Below are 18,985 nucleotides of genomic sequence, written 5' to 3'. Positions count from 1 at the left end.
TGGCAAATATCTCGTTTCACAAATGGAGTGCCCGGGTTCGATTCCCGGCGGGGTAGAAACATTTCGACGCGTTTCCTTACACGTGTTGTCCTGTTCACCTAGCAGCAAATAGGTACCTGGGTGTTAGTCGACTGGTGTGGGTCGCATCCTGGGGGACAAGATTGAGGACCACAATGGAAATAAGTTAGACAGTCCTCAATGACTCTCTGACTTTCTTGGGTTACCCTGGGTGGATAACCCTCCGGGGTTAAAAATCCGAGCGAAATCTTATCTTATGTCATTCTTGGGAGTGCGGTCATAGGCAACTATGACCGCGAGTACAACCAACTGGGACTACAGTCGTTCACTCGCTCAGGTTATCCGCTGGGGAGCAAGAAATCTGACTGAATCAACACCTTGACGTCGCATATGAACTGCCCAACATGGAGTGTGAAAAACAAGGCATCAAGGCATTTCTTTTTTATCTTATTTACGAAAGTGAAATCTCTACAGATATGAAAAAAATCTGCTTTCGCGGAATCTGTTTATATTTCAGTGACAATGTCTGTAATGCCCACAATCCATGTTATTCGGCTCAGCTTGAAAGAGAACTGCAGTCAGCAATTTTTGCGAATAAGAACGAAGGTAAATACCAGGAGCGTAACTCTGCCCTAATATATAAAGGCGGTCAGTAGTAGTTCTAAGCCACTAAATGGTTCATTTACCTTGCTTAGCCTTATGAGGATTTCGAAGCTGTCGAAATAATTCAGCTGTTCTGTGGCCGCGATCAGGCAAAATATTTTATGCACAACAACGGGGTGAGGCCCTCAGGGCAGCCCTCCCCCCCATCATGGTCTCTGGGCCCTATGTTGGGTCGTCGGATAAATATGCAAATAAAATCATGGAATCTGTTGTGTCCATCATGCACATGTTCACGAAGGTCTTCACACCAGTTTTGAATGTTTCTTTGTTGTCTTCTGAGTATCAGGTCTCATTTGATATCGGTGAAGCACATGATAGTCGACAATATTTGATTGAAGAATTGAGACACTTATGCAACATACAGGAATCTTTATTGAAGACCATTTATCACATCTGTCAGACACTGCATCATCATGGGATCTTGATACAAATAATTCTTCAAAACTTCTCAAACCTTTGGACGAAGACCTACTTAGACTAGTGGATGGTACCACTATGACCCCGCCTCCTCCTGCTTCACCTCACCTGGCTACAGTATATAAGCCACGTCTACGGCCCTATGCTGTACATTCTACAAGATTGATGGATTGAACACATCGACTCCAGGCTGAGGGACTGATTACCTCAAACTCTTCCTCTCCTTATACCTTCCTGCTTTGTATAAGACTGATGAAGCCACTGTGTGGCGAAACGTTTCTTCAGTAAAGATTCCCATATGTTGTATAAGTATCTCAATTCTTCAACTTGACGGTTTTCAAAATCTCACTGGTGACTGTTTTGATGCTAGGGTTGACGCATTGGCTATAGCCTGCACTTGTAGCTTGAGCCTGCTTACTGCTCGTTGTTGGGTGAGACTTTGAGTATGAGGTTTATAGAACAAAAGTTAGAGATAAGATAGATCCCCTTTAAAATAACTCTGAGCATCTCACTGACAAGGAGAATGAAATGTGCTCTATTCTTAATAATTATTTTCTCTCGGTTTTCACTCAGGAAGACACTAACAATATCCCAGTAATTAATTTTTATAGTGCGCCTGATGATGATAAATTATGCAATATCACAGTCACTATCGAATTGGTTATCAAACAGATAGACTGGTTAAAGCAAAATAAATCTCCGGGCCCTGGTGAACTTTTTTCAAGGGTTCTTAAAGAGTGTAAAATGGAACTTTGTGAACCATTGGCTAATATTTTTAATATTTCTCTTCAAACAGGTGTAGTGTCTGATATGTGGAAGATGGCTAATGTAATTCCTATTTTTAAATCAGGGGATAAGTCGTTACCGTCAAATTACCGCCCAATAAGCCTGACCTCAATTGTAGGCAAATTGCTGGAGTCAATTATAGCTGAGATTATAAGAAGCCATCTGGATAAGCATAATCTGATTAATGATACTCAGCATAGATTCACGAGAGGTCGTTCTTGTCTAATTAATTTATTAACTTTCTTCAGTAAAGCTTTTGAGGCTGTTGATCACGATAAAGAATTTGATATTATTTACTTAGATTTTAGTAATGCTTTTGATAGAGTTCCGCACCAAAGAAAGTGGCAGCTCATGGGATTCAGGGAAAAATGCTGTCATGAATCGAGTCATGGCTCACAGACAGGAAGCAGAGAGTGTCCATAAATGGGGTTAAATCCGAGCGGGGATCTGTAACATGTGGCGTTCCACAGGGATCAGTCTTGGGCCCGTTGTTGTTTATAATATATATCAATGATCTTGATGAGGGAATTACTAGTGAAATGAACAAATTCGCCGATGACACAAAGATATGTAGGATAATTGATTCAAACGTAGATATCAGGGAACTTCAGGTGGATTTAGACAAATTCAATACCAGGTCAGAAAAGTGGCAGATGCAGTTCAATGTAGATAAATGCAAGGTTCTGAAGCTCGGGAGAACTTAGCCATACAGATTGCGAAAAGGACTTGGGGGTTATGATAAGCAGCAACCTTAAACCAAGACAGCAGATTTGGAGACACTGATATCTTCAGGCCGTATTTTCTCTCCAGGTGAATTATAGCAGCATCCGGGGTGTCATGGTGTCCTTTGTTGATGACTGATTTTTTTTGCCTATGGATAGTTTAGCTTGACTGATCTGCAAGAAACACTATGCCTCCCCTTGGACGTTGAAGATCATACTTCCTACCAACCATCGCCACATGGTATTTCTGTGGTAGGGATGAGCATTTCTTCATCCATCGTTATCTCACTGGTCAGGCTGGTTTCACTTGCCTCACTGTCCCATGAGTCCAGTGAGGGGTCTCGCAGCTTCTTCGCCAGAACTGCGCCTCACATTTCTAAATAGGAGTCCTCGGTTGAGTCCTGGGAACATCGTGTCTTCTTTCTTTCGGAAGATACTATGTGCTTCTGTGTGTCTGTCTCGTGACTCTGGTTGAGCTAGAGGAGACTGCGCAATGGTGTGGATCTGGTCAAGTTCATGTAGGTTCACCAGGACGTAGATTCAGTTACTTTCATTAAACTTCTACCAACTTCTACACCTCTGGTGGCCTGGTGGTTAACGCTCTCGCCTCACACGGTGAGGGCCTGGGTTCGATTCCCAGCCAGAGTAGAAACATTGGACGTGTTTCTTTCCACCTGTCTATGTTCCCCATCAGTAAAATGGGTACCTGGGTGTTAGTCGACTGGTGTGGGTCGCATCCTGGGACACTGACCTAAGGAGGCCTGGTCACAGACCGGGCCGCGGGGGCGTTGACCCCCGGAATTCTCTCCAGATAAACTCTCTCCAGAATCATTAAGCGTATACATACCCTCTGTGTCCGTGTATTATTTGTCACAGCTTGATAAAGCTTGACAAAGCTCCTGGAGAGCGAAACGTTGCCACAATAAAATGTCACATTAGTTGCACTTGTGTCCTTTTACTTTACATATTGTCGGTAATTCTACCAAGTTTAATACAGATCTAGGAACAGCGTTCCGACACCTCAGTAAGGAACCGTTCAGGACTGTGTACACAGTATGCGTCAGGCCCATACTGGAGTATGTAGCAGTAGTTTGGAACTCACACCTGGTCATGTTCGTCGGGAAATTAGAGAAAGTGCAAAGGTATATAACGAGACTAGTCCTGGAGTTAAGGGGCATGTCCCAAGAGGAGAAGTTAAGGGAATTCGACCTGACGACACTGGAGGACAGGCAGGAGAGAGACGGGACAACTTGATAATGACATGAAGATTGGGGAAGACTAAAGAAGACCGGACACGAAGTACAGTCTAGGGGGCCAGAGACTACAAACCTCACTCAAGGAAAAAGATCTTGGGGTGAGTATAACACCAGGCACATCTCCTGAGGCGCACATCAACCAAATAACTGCTGCAGCATATGGGCGCCTAGCAAACCTCAGAACAGCATTCCGACATCTTAATAAGGAATCATTCAGGACCCTGTACACCGTGTACGTTAGGCCCACATTGGAGTATGCGGCACCAGTTTGGAACCCACACCTAGCCAAGCACGTAAAGAAACTAGAGAAAGTGCAAAGGTTTGCAACAAGACTAGTCCCAGAGCTAAATGGTATGTCCTACGAGGAGAGGTTAAGGGAAATCGACCTGACAGCACTGGAGGACAAGAGAGATAGGGGGGACATGATAACGACATATAAAATACTGAGTGGAATTGACAAGATGGACAGAGACAGAATGTTCCAGAGATGGGACACGGCAACAAGGAGACACAGTTGGAAGTTGAAGACACAGATGAATCACAAGGATGTTAGGAAGTATTTCTTCAGCCACAGAGTAGTCAGTAAGTGGAATAGTTTGGGAAGCGATGTATTGGAGGCAGGATCCATACATAGCTTTAAGCAGAGGTATGGTAAAGCTTATGGAGCGGGAAGAGTGACCCAGTAGCGGCCAATGAAGAGGCGGGGGCAGGAGCTTTGACTCGACCCCAGCAACCACAACTAGGTGAGTACAACTAGGTGAGTACATATCCGGCAAGATAAGAGTGAGTGTGAGTAGGAGGCCAGATCATATACTGCTACTCACTCGCACCAAGTCGGGCGCAAGAGATGCACGGGCATCCCCTGTGCAGTTGTGTGTCACAGTGTATACCAGACTCATCACACCACCACAAGTCAACACTCACCAGTCCCGTCACTTGTTGCTGGTGTGATGATCACTCAGATAAAGCACCATAACAAACTGAAGCAGCAACCACCATGTCGGTCAGGTGCCCGGGAATTATAAGTAAGTTCATTGTTGTTTTTTATTCATTGTTTTAGGAGGAAAAACATTCACAAGCGCATGTTTTAGATAACTCGTTCAGTTGGGCCATTAACACCGGGACGGTGTGATTGTTTATGTTGGTCACGAAGGTTTTACAAAGCTGCCCCACATAATGCTTCAGGTTTTTCCAGCTTCACCATAATAAGCTTGAATATATTTTTTACCATGAATCTTGATTTCGGGGAATTTTTAATCAGGTGGTGTATAATCCTTCGGGTTTAGCGCTTCCCCATAATTATAATAATAATCTCGGTTGAATATGATTCTCTGTATTTTTTTTTTTAACTTTAAGATATATTTCTAGGAATTTTAAAGATTTTTTTCAGTTAAGTATTTTAGGTATTTTAAATAATTTTTGTACTTTATAAATCTTCAAAATTTCTTCCTCTATAACTCCTGGCTACAAATATACAAAACTCTCAAAAACATCGATAAAAAATACAGAAAGTTCAACTCAATCATGACGTGAAGAATAACAGTACACAGAACAACACATACTTGCTGCTTTCCTGTATATTTTGAATTTAAAATCATGGTTCCCCATTAATAATTAAGACATCTAAAAAAGGCAATGCGTTATTTTGTTCTTTCCTTGTGATATATGGCAGTAGTGTGATATATGGTAGTAGTGTGATATATGGTAGTAGTGTGATATATGGCAGTAGTGTGATATATGGTTGTAGTGTGATATATGGCAGTAGTGTGATATATGGTAGTAGTGTGATATATGGTAGTAGTGTGATATATGGTAGTAGTGTGATATATGGTAGTAGTGTGATATATGGTAGTAGTGTGATATATGGTAGTAGTGTGATATATGGTAGTAGTGTGATATATGGTAGTAGTGTGATATATGGTAGTAGTGTGATATATGGCAGTAGTGTGATATACGGCAGTAGTGTGATATATGGTAGTAGTGTGATACATGGCAGTAGTGTGATATATGGTAGTAGTTTGATATATGGCAGTAGTGTGATATATGGCAGTAGTGTGATATATGGTAGTAGTTTGATATATGGCAGTAGTGTGATATATGGTAGTAGTGTGATATATGGTAGTAGTGTGATATATGGTAGTAGTGTGATATATGGTAGTAGTGTGATATATGGTAGTAGTGTGATATATGGTAGTAGTGTGATACATGGCAGTAGTGTGATATATGGTAGTAGTTTGATATATGGCAGTAGTGTGATATATGGTAGTAGTGTGATATATGGTAGTAGTGTGATATATGGTAGTAGTGTGATATATGGTAGTAGTGTGATATATGGTAGTAATGTGATATATGGTAGTAGTGTGATATATGGTAGTAGTGTGATACATTGCAGTAGTGTGATATATGGTAGTAGTTTGATATATGGCAGTAGTGTGATATATGGTAGTAGTGTGATATATGGTAGTAGTGTGATATATGGTAGTAGTGTGATATATGGTAGTAGTGTGATATATGGTAGTAGTTTGATATATGGCAGCAGTGTGATATATGGTAGTAGTGTGATATATGGTAGTAGTGTGATATATGGTAGTAGTTTGATATATGGCAGTAGTTTGATATATTGGAGTAGTGTGATATATGGCAGTAGTGTGATATATGGTAGTAGTTTGATATATGGCAGTAGTTTGATATATTGGAGTAGTGTGATATATGGCAGTAGTGAGATATATGGTAGTAGTGTGATATATTGTAGTAGTGTGATATATGGCAGTAGTGTGATGCATGGTAGTAGTGTGATATATGGTAGTAGTGTGATATATGGTAGTAGTGTGATATATGGTAGTAGTGTGATATATGGTTGTAGTGTGATATATGGCAGTAGTGTGATATATGGTAGTAGTGTGATATATGGTAGTAGTGTGATATATGGTAGTAGTGTGATATATGGCAGTAGTGTGATATATGGCAGTAGTGTGATATATGGTAGTAGTGTGATACATGGCAGTAGTGTGATATATGGTAGTAGTTTGATATATGGCAGTAGTGTGATATATGGTAGTAGTGTGATATATGGTAGTAGTTTGATATATGGCAGTAGTGTGATATATGGTAGTAGTGTGATATATGGTAGTAGTGTGATATATGGTAGTAGTGTGATATATGGTAGTAGTGTGATATATGGTAGTAGTGTGATATATGGTAGTAGTGTGATACATGGCAGTAGTGTGATATATGGTAGTAGTTTGATATATGGCAGTAGTGTGATATATGGTAGTAGTGTGATATATGGTAGTAGTGTGATATATGGTAGTAGTGTGATATATGGTAGTAGTGTGATATATGGTAGTAGTGTGATATATGGTAGTAGTGTGATACATGGCAGTAGTGTGATATATGGTAGTAGTTTGATATATGGCAGTAGTGTGATATATGGTAGTAGTGTGATATATGGTAGTAGTGTGATATATGGTAGTAGTGTGATATATGGTAGTAGTGTGATATATGGTAGTAGTTTGATATATGGCAGTAGTGTGATATATGGTAGTAGTGTGATATATGGTAGTAGTGTGATATATGGTAGTAGTTTGATATATGGCAGTAGTTTGATATATTGGAGTAGTGTGATATATGGCAGTAGTGTGATATATGGTAGTAGTTTGATATATGGCAGTAGTTTGATATATTGGAGTAGTGTGATATATGGCAGTAGTGTGATATATGGTAGTAGTGTGATATATGGTAGTAGTGTGATATATGGCAGTAGTGTGATACATGGTAGTAGTGTGATATATGGTAGTAGTGTGATATATGGTAGTAGTGTGATATATGGTAGTAGTGTGATATATGGTTGTAGTGTGATATATGGCAGTAGTGTGATATATGGTAGTAGTGTGATATATGGTAGTAGTGTGATATATGGTAGTAGTGTGATATATGGTAGTAGTGTGATATATGGTAGTAGTGTGATATATGGTTGTAGTGTGATATATGGTAGTAGTGTGATATATGGTAGTAGTGTGATATATGGTAGTAGTGTGATATATGGTAGTAGTGTGATATATGGTAGTAGTGTGATATATGGTAGTAGTGTGATATATGGTAGTAGTGTGATATATGGCAGTAGTGTGATATATGGTAGTAGTGTGATATATGGCAGTAGTGTGATATATGGTAGTAGTGTGATATATGTTCTCAGTAGTAGTACCAGTTCCTAGTAACCAGTTACCAGTAACCAGTGTACCAGTAGATGACTCACTACCAACCGTCTGTGTGAATCATGACTGTATTCATATTGTTGCTGACCTAGCAGTATTTCAAACACCCCTTCACATATGGGTACTGTGGGCGGTCAGTCTTACGAGAGTGAGCAAGGAGGCAGGTCACGGCTGTTTGGGCGCTCCACACACTATCTGTAATATACGTACTACCAGCCTACATGAGTATTTCTTTACCCTATCCACGTGTTCGAACCCCACATGATAAATGGTGGCAACGGTGTGGGAGCGTGGATTTAAGCTTTTTAAGGGTATTTCAAGACGTTAGAAGATTGTTTGTGAGTAGCCGGCGGGTCAAAAGGTGAACCGTCTCACCCATCTCCAGCTACTCGCTCCCCTCACCACCCTCCAGCTTGCAAGCCTGTTGCAGCCGTTTCAAGCTTCCTGGCTTAGTTCGTGTGCTAATTGCTTCAATCTCTAAGGGGTTGACCCGGATTTTGCAATTAAGCCAGCCAGTAAGCCAGACTGTGGAAGTGAACGCCAGTCAGCCTATCATCCAACCTGTCTCCTGTCATCCACCTGCTCCTTCATGCTGTGTGCATCGTTACCCGTCTTCCAGTCAGCCATTCTCGTGGGTTAAGCCAGTCAACCAACCCAGCTTCTAACCCAGCTGAGAGAAAGAAGTAAGCCACGCAAGTTCCTCTGAAGTATTGTTTCATATATCGCTTTGTGCTCCCAGTTGGATGCCAGTTGGATGCTAAGAGTGGTCTTCACCATCCCTGTGGCATAGTGGCTTATCAAGCCACCTTCGTGGGTAGTGAGTGGAGTGCGCGCCAGAGCGCCAGCGAGAGTCACCACCTCACCCACCGCCACACACTCTCCCTTCACCCACCCACCACCAGCCACCCACCTCATCTACCTGTGGTTGTTTGCACCCTTGTACCGGGTCCTAATACTGTTTTGGCTCACATAATTGGTCAAGAGATTGTAGCTGAGCGCCACCGATAAAGCCAATTATGTGAGTTCACCGAGAAAGCGCATTTCTTCACGACGACAGTGTGTGTGTAGGAAGTGTCGGAGGCGTCAGTCATCACCGCGCAGGACTTCCCCTGCACTCGCCACTCCGTCTACTGCTACAGACTTCTGTGATAATTTTCTGTTTCGAGACATTTTTCTTGCATTTAAAGACATTTGCGTGTGTGAGACATTTATAGTGAATTTCTTGTGTACTCTAAACCTTGTGTTTACAGTGTAGACTCAGTGTTTCTTTGACTCATTATTTTTGCAATATTTTTCAGTGTTATCGCTCATCTCATATTTTTTTTATCTGTGTTTTATGCTACTCTCTGTCTGTAGTAAGTATTATTGTGTAGTGTACCAGTCAGTCACTCCTTGTGAAGTGATTCATTTTTTTATTGTATTCTTTCAGCATTGTATTCTCCAGTATTTGTCACTGTAGTTCATGCAGTGATATTCACCCAGTATACCAAATTATCCATTTATTTCTATGTGTACCTTTTTTTCGTATGCCAGCAGTGTCTCATTCCCTGATTTTTTCGCAGACTGTGTCCCATTATTTTTGCCAGCAAATTTTTGTCGTATCAGTCACAGCAAGATTTCGTTGTAAGAATATACTAAACTAAAATAGTGAATACGTGATTAAGTGTTGTATGCCCTGCCACTTGTAAGTGTTAAACATCTGTTTTGTTCCTTGTTCCATTTTTATTCAAAATTTTTATATTTCTTTGAACAAATTCACTCTTGTTGTAATTTCAATTACTTTTAACGTAAAGTGTTTACTTTACTCTGAGTAAATTGTTTTGCCAATTTACAATTAAGAGTTAAAGTGTTCAATCAGTTTTTTCTTCATATTTTTATTTTATTATTTAACCTGAGTTTTCCCAGTGAGACTTTATTACTGCAGTGAATTATTTTTGTTGCACTTGTTCTGCAGTGAATTAATTTTGTTGCACTTGTTCTGCAGTGAATTATTTTCTTTTATTGATATTTTTATGCATTATTATTCTCAGTTCATTATTGCATCTTGTTTTTCATTTTATTAATTTTCCTGATGTTGTCTTTGCATTATATTTTAATTTTGTTTATGCATTCTTAGAAAATATTCAAATTTCCCAGTTATCTCTCGTTGCATACAATTTAGTGATTTTATTTTCTACTTTTTACATTGATTTAAAATTTTATTAATTAATTTCTTTATTAGCAAGAGTACAGACAGCTCATTTTGCATTTAATTCAGTCTCCGGTAATATTTTTACTTGTAAATTTCAATGTAATTTTTATCTTGGCCAACAGTTCTTTACATTGAGTTGTCCTTCCTCTTGCAGTGTATCTTAGACATTTTTATTACTTCTGCAGAATTAGTTGCATCTCTTTTATTTAAATTTTAGCATTTTGTATCATTTTTATTGTTCATTATTTTTGCCTTATTTGTTCTCGTGCAACTTCTTTGCCATTATGTCTCACATACCGTCAAGTGATACTTTAGTGAATGTCGACACTCAGACCTCTCAGGCTACTGCTGCTGCTGTCATCAGTCCTCACAGTTCCTTAGCGACTGACAGACCGACCCAGATACTGAGATACTATAGTTATACTCGTGATTCCCTTGATGCGTTACCTTTATTCAATGGCCATGTACATAGTCTTGAAGCATGGTTTACTGCCATTCGTTCTCGTGCTAATGCTCTAGTTGAAGGTCCTCCTTCAGAGGAAAGTCTTATCAGACTTGCTAAAGAAGCTCTTCATCGATCCCCTGCTGCTGTTCACGTTGTTGATCTCCTTGATATGCGAGACTTCAGGAATCTTACTAAGTGGTCACAATATGAGGAACTGATTCGTTCTTTCCTTGTACCAGTAAAAACAGCTGATCCATATGTCGTTCTTCGGGAACTTGTGAATGCTACACCCATGAGTAATGAATCATTGAGTGCATTTGCTGTTAGATTAGACAAACTTTTATCATCATTTATCAATGCTGTCCAGTCCTCAGCTTTTGTCACTGACGAGGTTAAACCATTCACAGAACCGCTTGCTAAAATTGCAGCTTTTGGAGCAATCAAAGAACTAATGCCGCTTGCTTCCGTGTGTGCTTATGAGGCTAATCCTCCAACTGTGACGATGGAACCACTTACAGCCTTAAATCATGTACGTTCCTTGTGCCCCCAGGGTACTTTCCCATGTATTAAAAGTAATTTCACACTTATGCCTCAGTCTGCACCACCTCTTGTTTGCGCTACAGAGACAAATAGTGGTCGTCAACCATCGCAGAGATCACCAAGGACCAGTGTACAGAGTCATTATAAACCTCGTAGTATTCATAGTACATTCAGTAACCATAGACAGCGGACTTGTTATAACTGTGGTTTCCGTGGCCATATTGCAATTAATTGTCCTGATAGTTACCCTAAGAGGCGTCGTGCTGATGATGAGTACCAGTCAGATCTTCCCTACTGTACTTATCATAGAATACATGGACATGACACATCTGAGTGCAATGCTCTCTACAACCTTCAGTACTCTAGGTCTTTCCGTGGCCGTTCCAACCGCAGAACCCGTAGAAGAAACAGACGTCGTGGTTCTCAAACTAACCAGAACCAGGCTCATTCTTCCAATTCGGGGGAATTCGAGCGCCCCAGTCAAACCGTCCCATGGTGACAGTAGGTGATAATGAGTACACCATCCCCGTTCACAATTCCTTTGAAGCCTTAAGCAGTCTCGAGAATGACAATCCTGCTGATGATGTTGCTTCACATGTCTCTGACATAGATGATTTTGGGGATGAAGTGGAACAAGTCTTTTCTGATGACAATCCACCTTTTTGTTTGCACATAACTTCCAATGCAACCATAGGCCCTATAGTGCAAGCATCTGTTCATAATGCGCCCGTTCATTTGTTCATGGACTCTGGTGCGCAAGTCAATATTATTAGGTCTAGTTTGTTTAAGGATAAGCAGTTACGACATGTCCTTCTCGTAGAACCGACTCATGTGTCCTCCCTTAGTGGAGTAGCTGGTTCTCGCCTGCGTGTCCGAGGTCGGACTTCCCTCACCTTTTCTATCCAAGGTAGAGACTTCACTGCTTCCTTCCTTGTTGTCGACCAGATTACTTTCCCTGGTGACCTTCTACTGGGCTTTGCTTCCATGCGAGACTTATGCATTGTGCTCGACCCTTATCGATGGCATGCCCAAATTGACGACTTGATCGTTCCATTCTGGGGTTACCAGCTTGGATCAGAAATCTGTCATACTGCTGCAGAGTATGATGTACGCATTAAGTCCTTACAAGCCAATGCATTCTCCAGTAGCGTACCCAAGCGGTCAGGCACTGGTAATTCTGTCACTCCCATCCGTGTTCCAATACCTTCAGACTTGCAGGATAGTGTTCCGTTGCCTCAAGTGTCCGAGGACACTCAGACTGCCTTGAGTGCACAGCCTATCCCTGCAATGACTGCTAGTTCGAGTAGTAGTTTCTCCACAGGGGATGCCTTGTCAGAAAACGTTTACTTGGTACTAGTAATCCCATCTCTTGTTGATGTCACATGCCGTTTGCAGAAAGACGTCTCTGTTGTGGCTAGTGCTCTCACTAGAGTGTCTGTTGTTGTTCCTAATGTTCCAGATGGTGATAACGTCCTAGTTGACAGTGATTCCTGCAAGGTCAAAGGTTTATTTGTTGAACCTTCCTTACATGTTGTAAGAGACAGTAAGATAAATTTACTCCTTGCTAATACTTTGGGTCACAGTGTTCGTCTCAGAGCAAATACCAACCTCGTTGACCTAGTTCACTATCCTTACCCTGTTCAGGTAGAGGATGAGTTGTCACCTGACCAGTGGGTCGGTGCTATTTCTACCAAGGAGACCTCATCCACTTCACTGGATCAATCTGTTCCACCAGTTGAGGAGAAAGACTTAGCTCCCACTGACTTCCCAGATGAAGTCAAGCGTTTGTTGACTCTGTTGAACAAATGTCGTAAAGCCATTGCCATACCAGGTGAGAAGATGGGTATAACGAACTTATTGTCCCATCGTATTCCACTTGAACCTGGTACTAGACCTATCTATATACCTGCGTACAGAATGCCTCATTCACAAGTTGCTGTCGCAGAAGAATTGATCAATCAAATGCTTGATGATGGAGTTATTGCACCTAGCAATTCACCTTGGAATGCACCCTTGATCCTAGTACCTAAGAAGGATGGTACTTGGCGCCCAGTGATTGACTTAGGAAGTTAAATGCGAAAACTATTCCAGATCGCTTCCCACTTCCTGTACTGGGTGATCTTTTACGTAACATCGGAGATAACAAAGTCTTTTCAACCCTGGATTTGTTACAAGGGTTTTGGCAAGTCCCTCTTCACGAGGACAGCCAAGAGCTAACTGCATTCTCCACTCCTACAGGTCATTATCACTTCCTCCGTATGGCATTTGGATTACGATCCTCCCCTATCACGTTCTCAAGGCTCATGACTAATATCTTTAGAGGTCTGATAGGTAATGCACTTATGGTGTACTTAGATGACGTAATCGTCATGTCTAAAGACGGGGATATACACTTGAAAAGACTTGATGTAGTACTTGGTAAGCTTGAAGAAGCCAATTTAAAGATCAAACTGTCTAAATGTCAATTTTTCAGATCAGAAATTAAGTTTCTTGGTCACGTAGTCACTCCTAGAGGGGTTACGATTGACCAAAGTAAAGTAACTGCAGTACTAAATTTTCCAACTCCCAAAACTGCTGATGCCGTAAGATCCTTTGTGGGCTTAGCAGGTTTTTATAGATCTTTCATTGCCAATTTTTCTTCCATAGCTGCTCCTCTAACTGAGTTGCTTAAGAAAGATGCTCCTTTTGTTTGGACCTTCCGTCAAGAAAGAGCATTCCAAACTCTAAAAGAAAAGCTAACATCTGCTCCAATTTTGAAATTTCCAGATTTTTCTAAGCTCTTCTATCTGGCAACTGATGCTAGTTCTATTGGCATAGGTGCCGTACTAGCTCAGAAGACCGATGGCAAGTACAACGCAGTTGCATTTGCTAGCCGAGTCCTTAAAAAGGCTGAATGTAATTATACAGTAACTGAGCAAGAAGCTTTAGCAATAGTATGGTCTTTAAAGCACTTCCGAGACATTATTTATCAGTACTCTGTTCATGTCTTGACAGACCATGCTCCACTGATACCTTTATTCCAGAACAAACAACCTACTGGAAGGTTAGCCAGATGGACCTTGACTATCCAAGAGTTCAATCCCACCTTTGAGCATTTACCTGGCAAGTCAAATGTAGTCGCAGATGCCTTATCGCGACATGTTAGTATAGTAACTGCAGACCCTCCATCTAGTGCTGAAGATGTAAAGAATGCTCAACGAACAGATCCCATGTGGTCTGGTGTGATTCGATTCCTGCTCCAGGAAGATCTTATTCTTACTGTGAAGCCACCAGCACCCATCAGTGACTTTGTCATGAACCAAGAATTACTGTATCGAACAGCCGAGTTGGGTACTCCTAGCAGAAGAGTATACCAGTTAGTAATTCCGCAGTCACTAGTGAATGTAGCCTTACAGCTAGTTCATGATGCACCAGGTGTTGCACACCCTGGTATGGATCGTTCAGTAAAACAAGCCAGATTGAAATACTTTTGGCCTCGTATGGAAACTGATATATCTGAGTATGTTAAGAAATGTAGTGTCTGCATGCAACATAAAGGTAATGCTAATGGCCCTAATCCAATCCAAGTGTATCCAACTACTAGCGAACCGTGGGAAAGAGTTGCGCTAGATTTGTTAACTAATTTCCAATGTTCCCTCCAAGGCAACAAACATCTATGTGTTATGATAGACAATTTCACCAGATATTGTGAGTTAGTTCCTGTTGCAGATAAGACTGCCGAGACAGTAGCTAAAGCGTTTAAAGAACGCATTATCTGCAGGCATACCACCCCTAAGTCCCTAGTAACAGATAATGGAGGTGAATTCTGTAATGAGATTCTTGAAAATTTGTGCACCTTGTACAAGATCTCTAAATCCACCATTGTTCCTCATCATCCTGCCAGCAATGGGTTAGCGGAAAGAACCAATAAAAAAGTACTTGATGTCTTGAGAGCCACTATCAATCCCAACAGTGAAACTTGGGATGAAGTTATACCTGATGTGCAGTGTGCTATAAATTCTGCTTACAATGTTTCTATAGGTGACACTCCACATTATGCATTGTACGGTGTAGATAAACGTTTGCCTTATGAGTTGTTATATTCTAATCCGAAACCAAATTACAACCCTGATGATTTCATAGCAACTCGTACCAGCTTAGCTCAAAGTGTTTTTAGAAGAATCCGTGAAACACTTCATAAATCAACAGCAGAATTTACAAGAGTCTCAAACACTCGAGCAAAGCCATCCAAAATCAAAGTAGGTTCGAGAGTTATGCTGACTAACTTTAACAAAACGTCTGCAATGCCAAAGCTTGATCAAAAGTTTGTTGGTCCTTATCGAGTAGTTGAACATATCACTGGTAATAAGTATAAGGTTCGAGAGATTAGTACTGGTCAGTATAAAGAATCGCATTTAGATCATATGAAGTTAGTATGTGATGATAATGATGTTCCAACCCAGGCTATTGTGACAGACTCTGACAATCCTCCTGATCCTCTGATACTCAGTCAGATGATCAACCTGAATGTCGTTATTCCCTACGTACACGACAGGTATTGAGAAATCCTCAAGTATCATTTGTAACTTCCAATTCAGAATTGCCTCAAATACAGCATGAGTTAGCCAGTGCTACAGAGTTTGATCCTCCCAGAGATGACACCCATTCTGCATATGTCAATCTTACCCTAGCAGAGTTGGGGTTAAATGTAAATAACCTGTATAGATGAATAATTAAAGTATCAACTTATTAGTATTCAAGAAATTTTTTTTTTTGTGTTCACGTCTAGATTTGAGTGCACCGAATCTGCCTTTCTGTTAAACACTTCTTTCTTTGTATATATTCCTTCCTCAGAATCCGTAGAACACGTGAATACAGATCGATAGATCAAATTTTTTTTTTATCACTTCTATTGTGTATCCCAACGTTGAGTTTCATTCAATGAGTTGTGCTATATTATACCTTGTATTGCATTACAGTTTCAGTTACGTCCATTCCAATGTTCTACTTATGTATGTTATAATGTTCAATTGTTGTGTACTTTGACATTGTATAGAATCAGCCCAAGCTGTATACCTGCAATCTCTAGTTTGTATTAGTTGTATGTCGGGACGACATACGTTAGCGTCGCCGAGCTCTCAGTAGAAGTACCAGTTCCTAGTAACCAGTTACCAGTAACCAGTGTACCAGTAGATGACTCACTACCAACCGTCTGCGTGAATCATGACTGTATTCATATTGTTGCTGACCTAGCAGTATTTCAAACACCCCTTCACATATGGGTACTGTGGGCGGTCAGTCTTATGAGAGTGAGCAAGGAGCCAGGTCACGGCTGTTTGGGCGCTCCACACACTATCCGTAATATACGTACTACCAGCCTACGTGAGTATTTCTTTACCCTATCCACGTGTTCGAACCCCACATGATAGTGTGATATATGGTAGTAGTGTGATATATGGTAGTAGTGTGATATATGGTAGTAGTGTGATATATGGCAGTAGTGTGATATATGGCAGTAGTGTGATATATTGTAGTAGTGTGATATATGGTAGTAGTGTGATATATGGTAGTAGTGTGACATATGGCAGTAGTGTGATATATGGTAGTAGTGTGATATATGGGAGTAGTGTGATATATGGTAGTAGTGTGATATATGGCAGTAGTGTGATATATGGCAGTAGTGTGTTATATGGGAGTAGTGTGATATATGGGAGTAGTGTGATATATGGTAGTAGTGTGATATATGGCAGTAGTGTGATATATGGCAGTAGTGTGTTATATGGGAGTAGTGTGATATATGGTAGTAGTGTGATATATGGTAGTAGTGTGATATATGGCAGTAGTGTTATATATGGGAGTAGTGTGATATATGGGAGTAGTGTGATATATGGCAGTAGTGTGATATATGGTAGTAGTGTGATATATGGTAGTAGTGTGATATATGGTAGTAGTGTGATATATGGCAGTAGTGTGATATATGGTAGTAGTGTGATATATGGCAGTAGTGTGATATATGGCAGTAGTGTGATATATGGTAGTAGTGTGATATATAGCAGTAGTGTGATATATGGTAGTAGTGTGATATATGGCAGTAGTGTGATATATGGTAGTAGTGTGATATATGGTAGTAGGGTGATATATGGTAGTAGTGTGATATATGGCAGTAGTGTGATATATGGTAGTAGTGTGATATATGGTAGTAGTGTGATATATGGTAGTAGTGTGATATATGGTAGTAGTGTGATATATGGCAGTAGTGTGATATATGGGAGCAGTGTGATATATGGCAATAGTGTGATATATGGTAGTAGTGTGATATATGGTAGTAGTGTGATATATGGTAGTAGTGTGATATATGGTAGTAGTGTGAAATATGGTAGTAGTGTGATATTTGGTAGTAGTGTGATATATGGTAGTAGTGTGATATATGGTAGTAGTGTGATATATGGCAGTAGTGTGATATATGGTAGTAGTGTGATATATGGTAGTAGTGTGATATATGGTAGTAGTGTGATATATGGTAGTAGTGTGATATATGGTAGTAGTGTGATATATGGTAGTAGTGTGATATATGGGAGTAGTGTGATAACTGGGAGTAGTGTGATATATGGTAGTAGTGTGATATATGGTAGTAGTGTGATATATGGTAGTAGTGTGATATATGTATGGTAGTATTGTGATATATGGTAGTAGTGTGATATATGGTAGTAGTGTGATATATGGTAGTAGTGTGAAATATGGTAGTAGTGTGATACATGGTAGTAGTGTGATATATGGCAGTAGTGTGATATATGGTAGTAGTGTGATATATGGTAGTAGTGTGATATATGGCAGTAGTGTGATATATGGTAGTAGTGTGATATATGGTAGTAGTGTGATATATGTTAGTAGTGTGATATATGGCAGTAGTGTGATTTATGGTAATAGTGTGATATATGGTAGTAGTGTGATATATGGTAGTAGTGTGATATATGGCAGTAGTGTGATATATGGTAGTAGTGTGATATATGGCAGTAGTGCGATATATGGCAGTAGTGTGATATATGGTAGTAGTGTGATATATGGTAGTAGTGTGATATATGGCAGTAGTGTGATATATGGTAGTAGTGTGATATATGGTAGTAGTGTGATATATGGTAGTAGTGTGATATATGGTAGTAGTGTGATATATGGTAGTAGTGTGATATATGGGAGTAGTGTGATAATTGGGAGTAGTGTGATATATGGGAGTAGTGTGATATATGGGAGTAGTGTGATATATGGCAGTAGTGTGATATATGGTAGTAGTGTGATATATGGTAGTAGTGTGATATATGGTAGTAGTGTGATATATGGTAGTAGTGTGATATATGGTAGTAGTGTGATATATGGTAGTAGTGTGATATATGGGAGTAGTGTGATAATTGGGAGTAGTGTGATATATGGTAGTAGTGTGATATATGGTAGTAGTGTGATATATGGTAGTAGTGTGATATATGGTAGTAGTGTGACATATGGTAGTATTGTGATATATGGTAGTAGTGTGATATATGGTAGTAGTGTGATATATGGTAGTAGTGTGAAATATGGTAGTAGTGTGATATATGGTAGTAGTGTGATATATGGCAGTAGTGTGATATATGGTAGTAGTGTGATATATGGTAGTAGTGTGATATATGGCAGTAGTGTGATATATGGTAGTAGTGTGATATACGGTAGTAGGGTGATATATGGTAGTAGTGTGATATATGACAGTAGTGTGATATATGGTAGTA

At 40.2% G+C, this 18,985-nt stretch overlaps 1 protein-coding gene across 1 annotated transcript in view; it reads left to right on the top strand.

Moving 5' to 3' along the window:
• Positions 1 to 4,681: 4,681 nt before the first annotated feature.
• The window catches only part of LOC128703250 (uncharacterized), a 50,845-nt gene continuing 36,541 nt past the window's right edge, over positions 4,682 to 18,985 (top strand). Inside the window, exon 1 of the mRNA XM_070080309.1 lies at positions 4,682 to 4,887. Within this exon, the coding sequence (XP_069936410.1) occupies positions 4,860 to 4,887 (28 nt within the window). The 5' untranslated portion in view covers positions 4,682 to 4,859. The remainder of the gene's footprint in view (positions 4,888 to 18,985) is intronic.

This window comes from Cherax quadricarinatus, unplaced genomic scaffold (assembly GCF_038502225.1).
Source record: "Cherax quadricarinatus isolate ZL_2023a unplaced genomic scaffold, ASM3850222v1 Contig307, whole genome shotgun sequence".
In the NCBI taxonomy this organism is placed as follows: domain Eukaryota; kingdom Metazoa; phylum Arthropoda; class Malacostraca; order Decapoda; family Parastacidae; genus Cherax; species Cherax quadricarinatus.
Note: the sequence above shows the minus strand (reverse complement) of the source record. Positions and strands in the feature narration are given on the sequence as shown.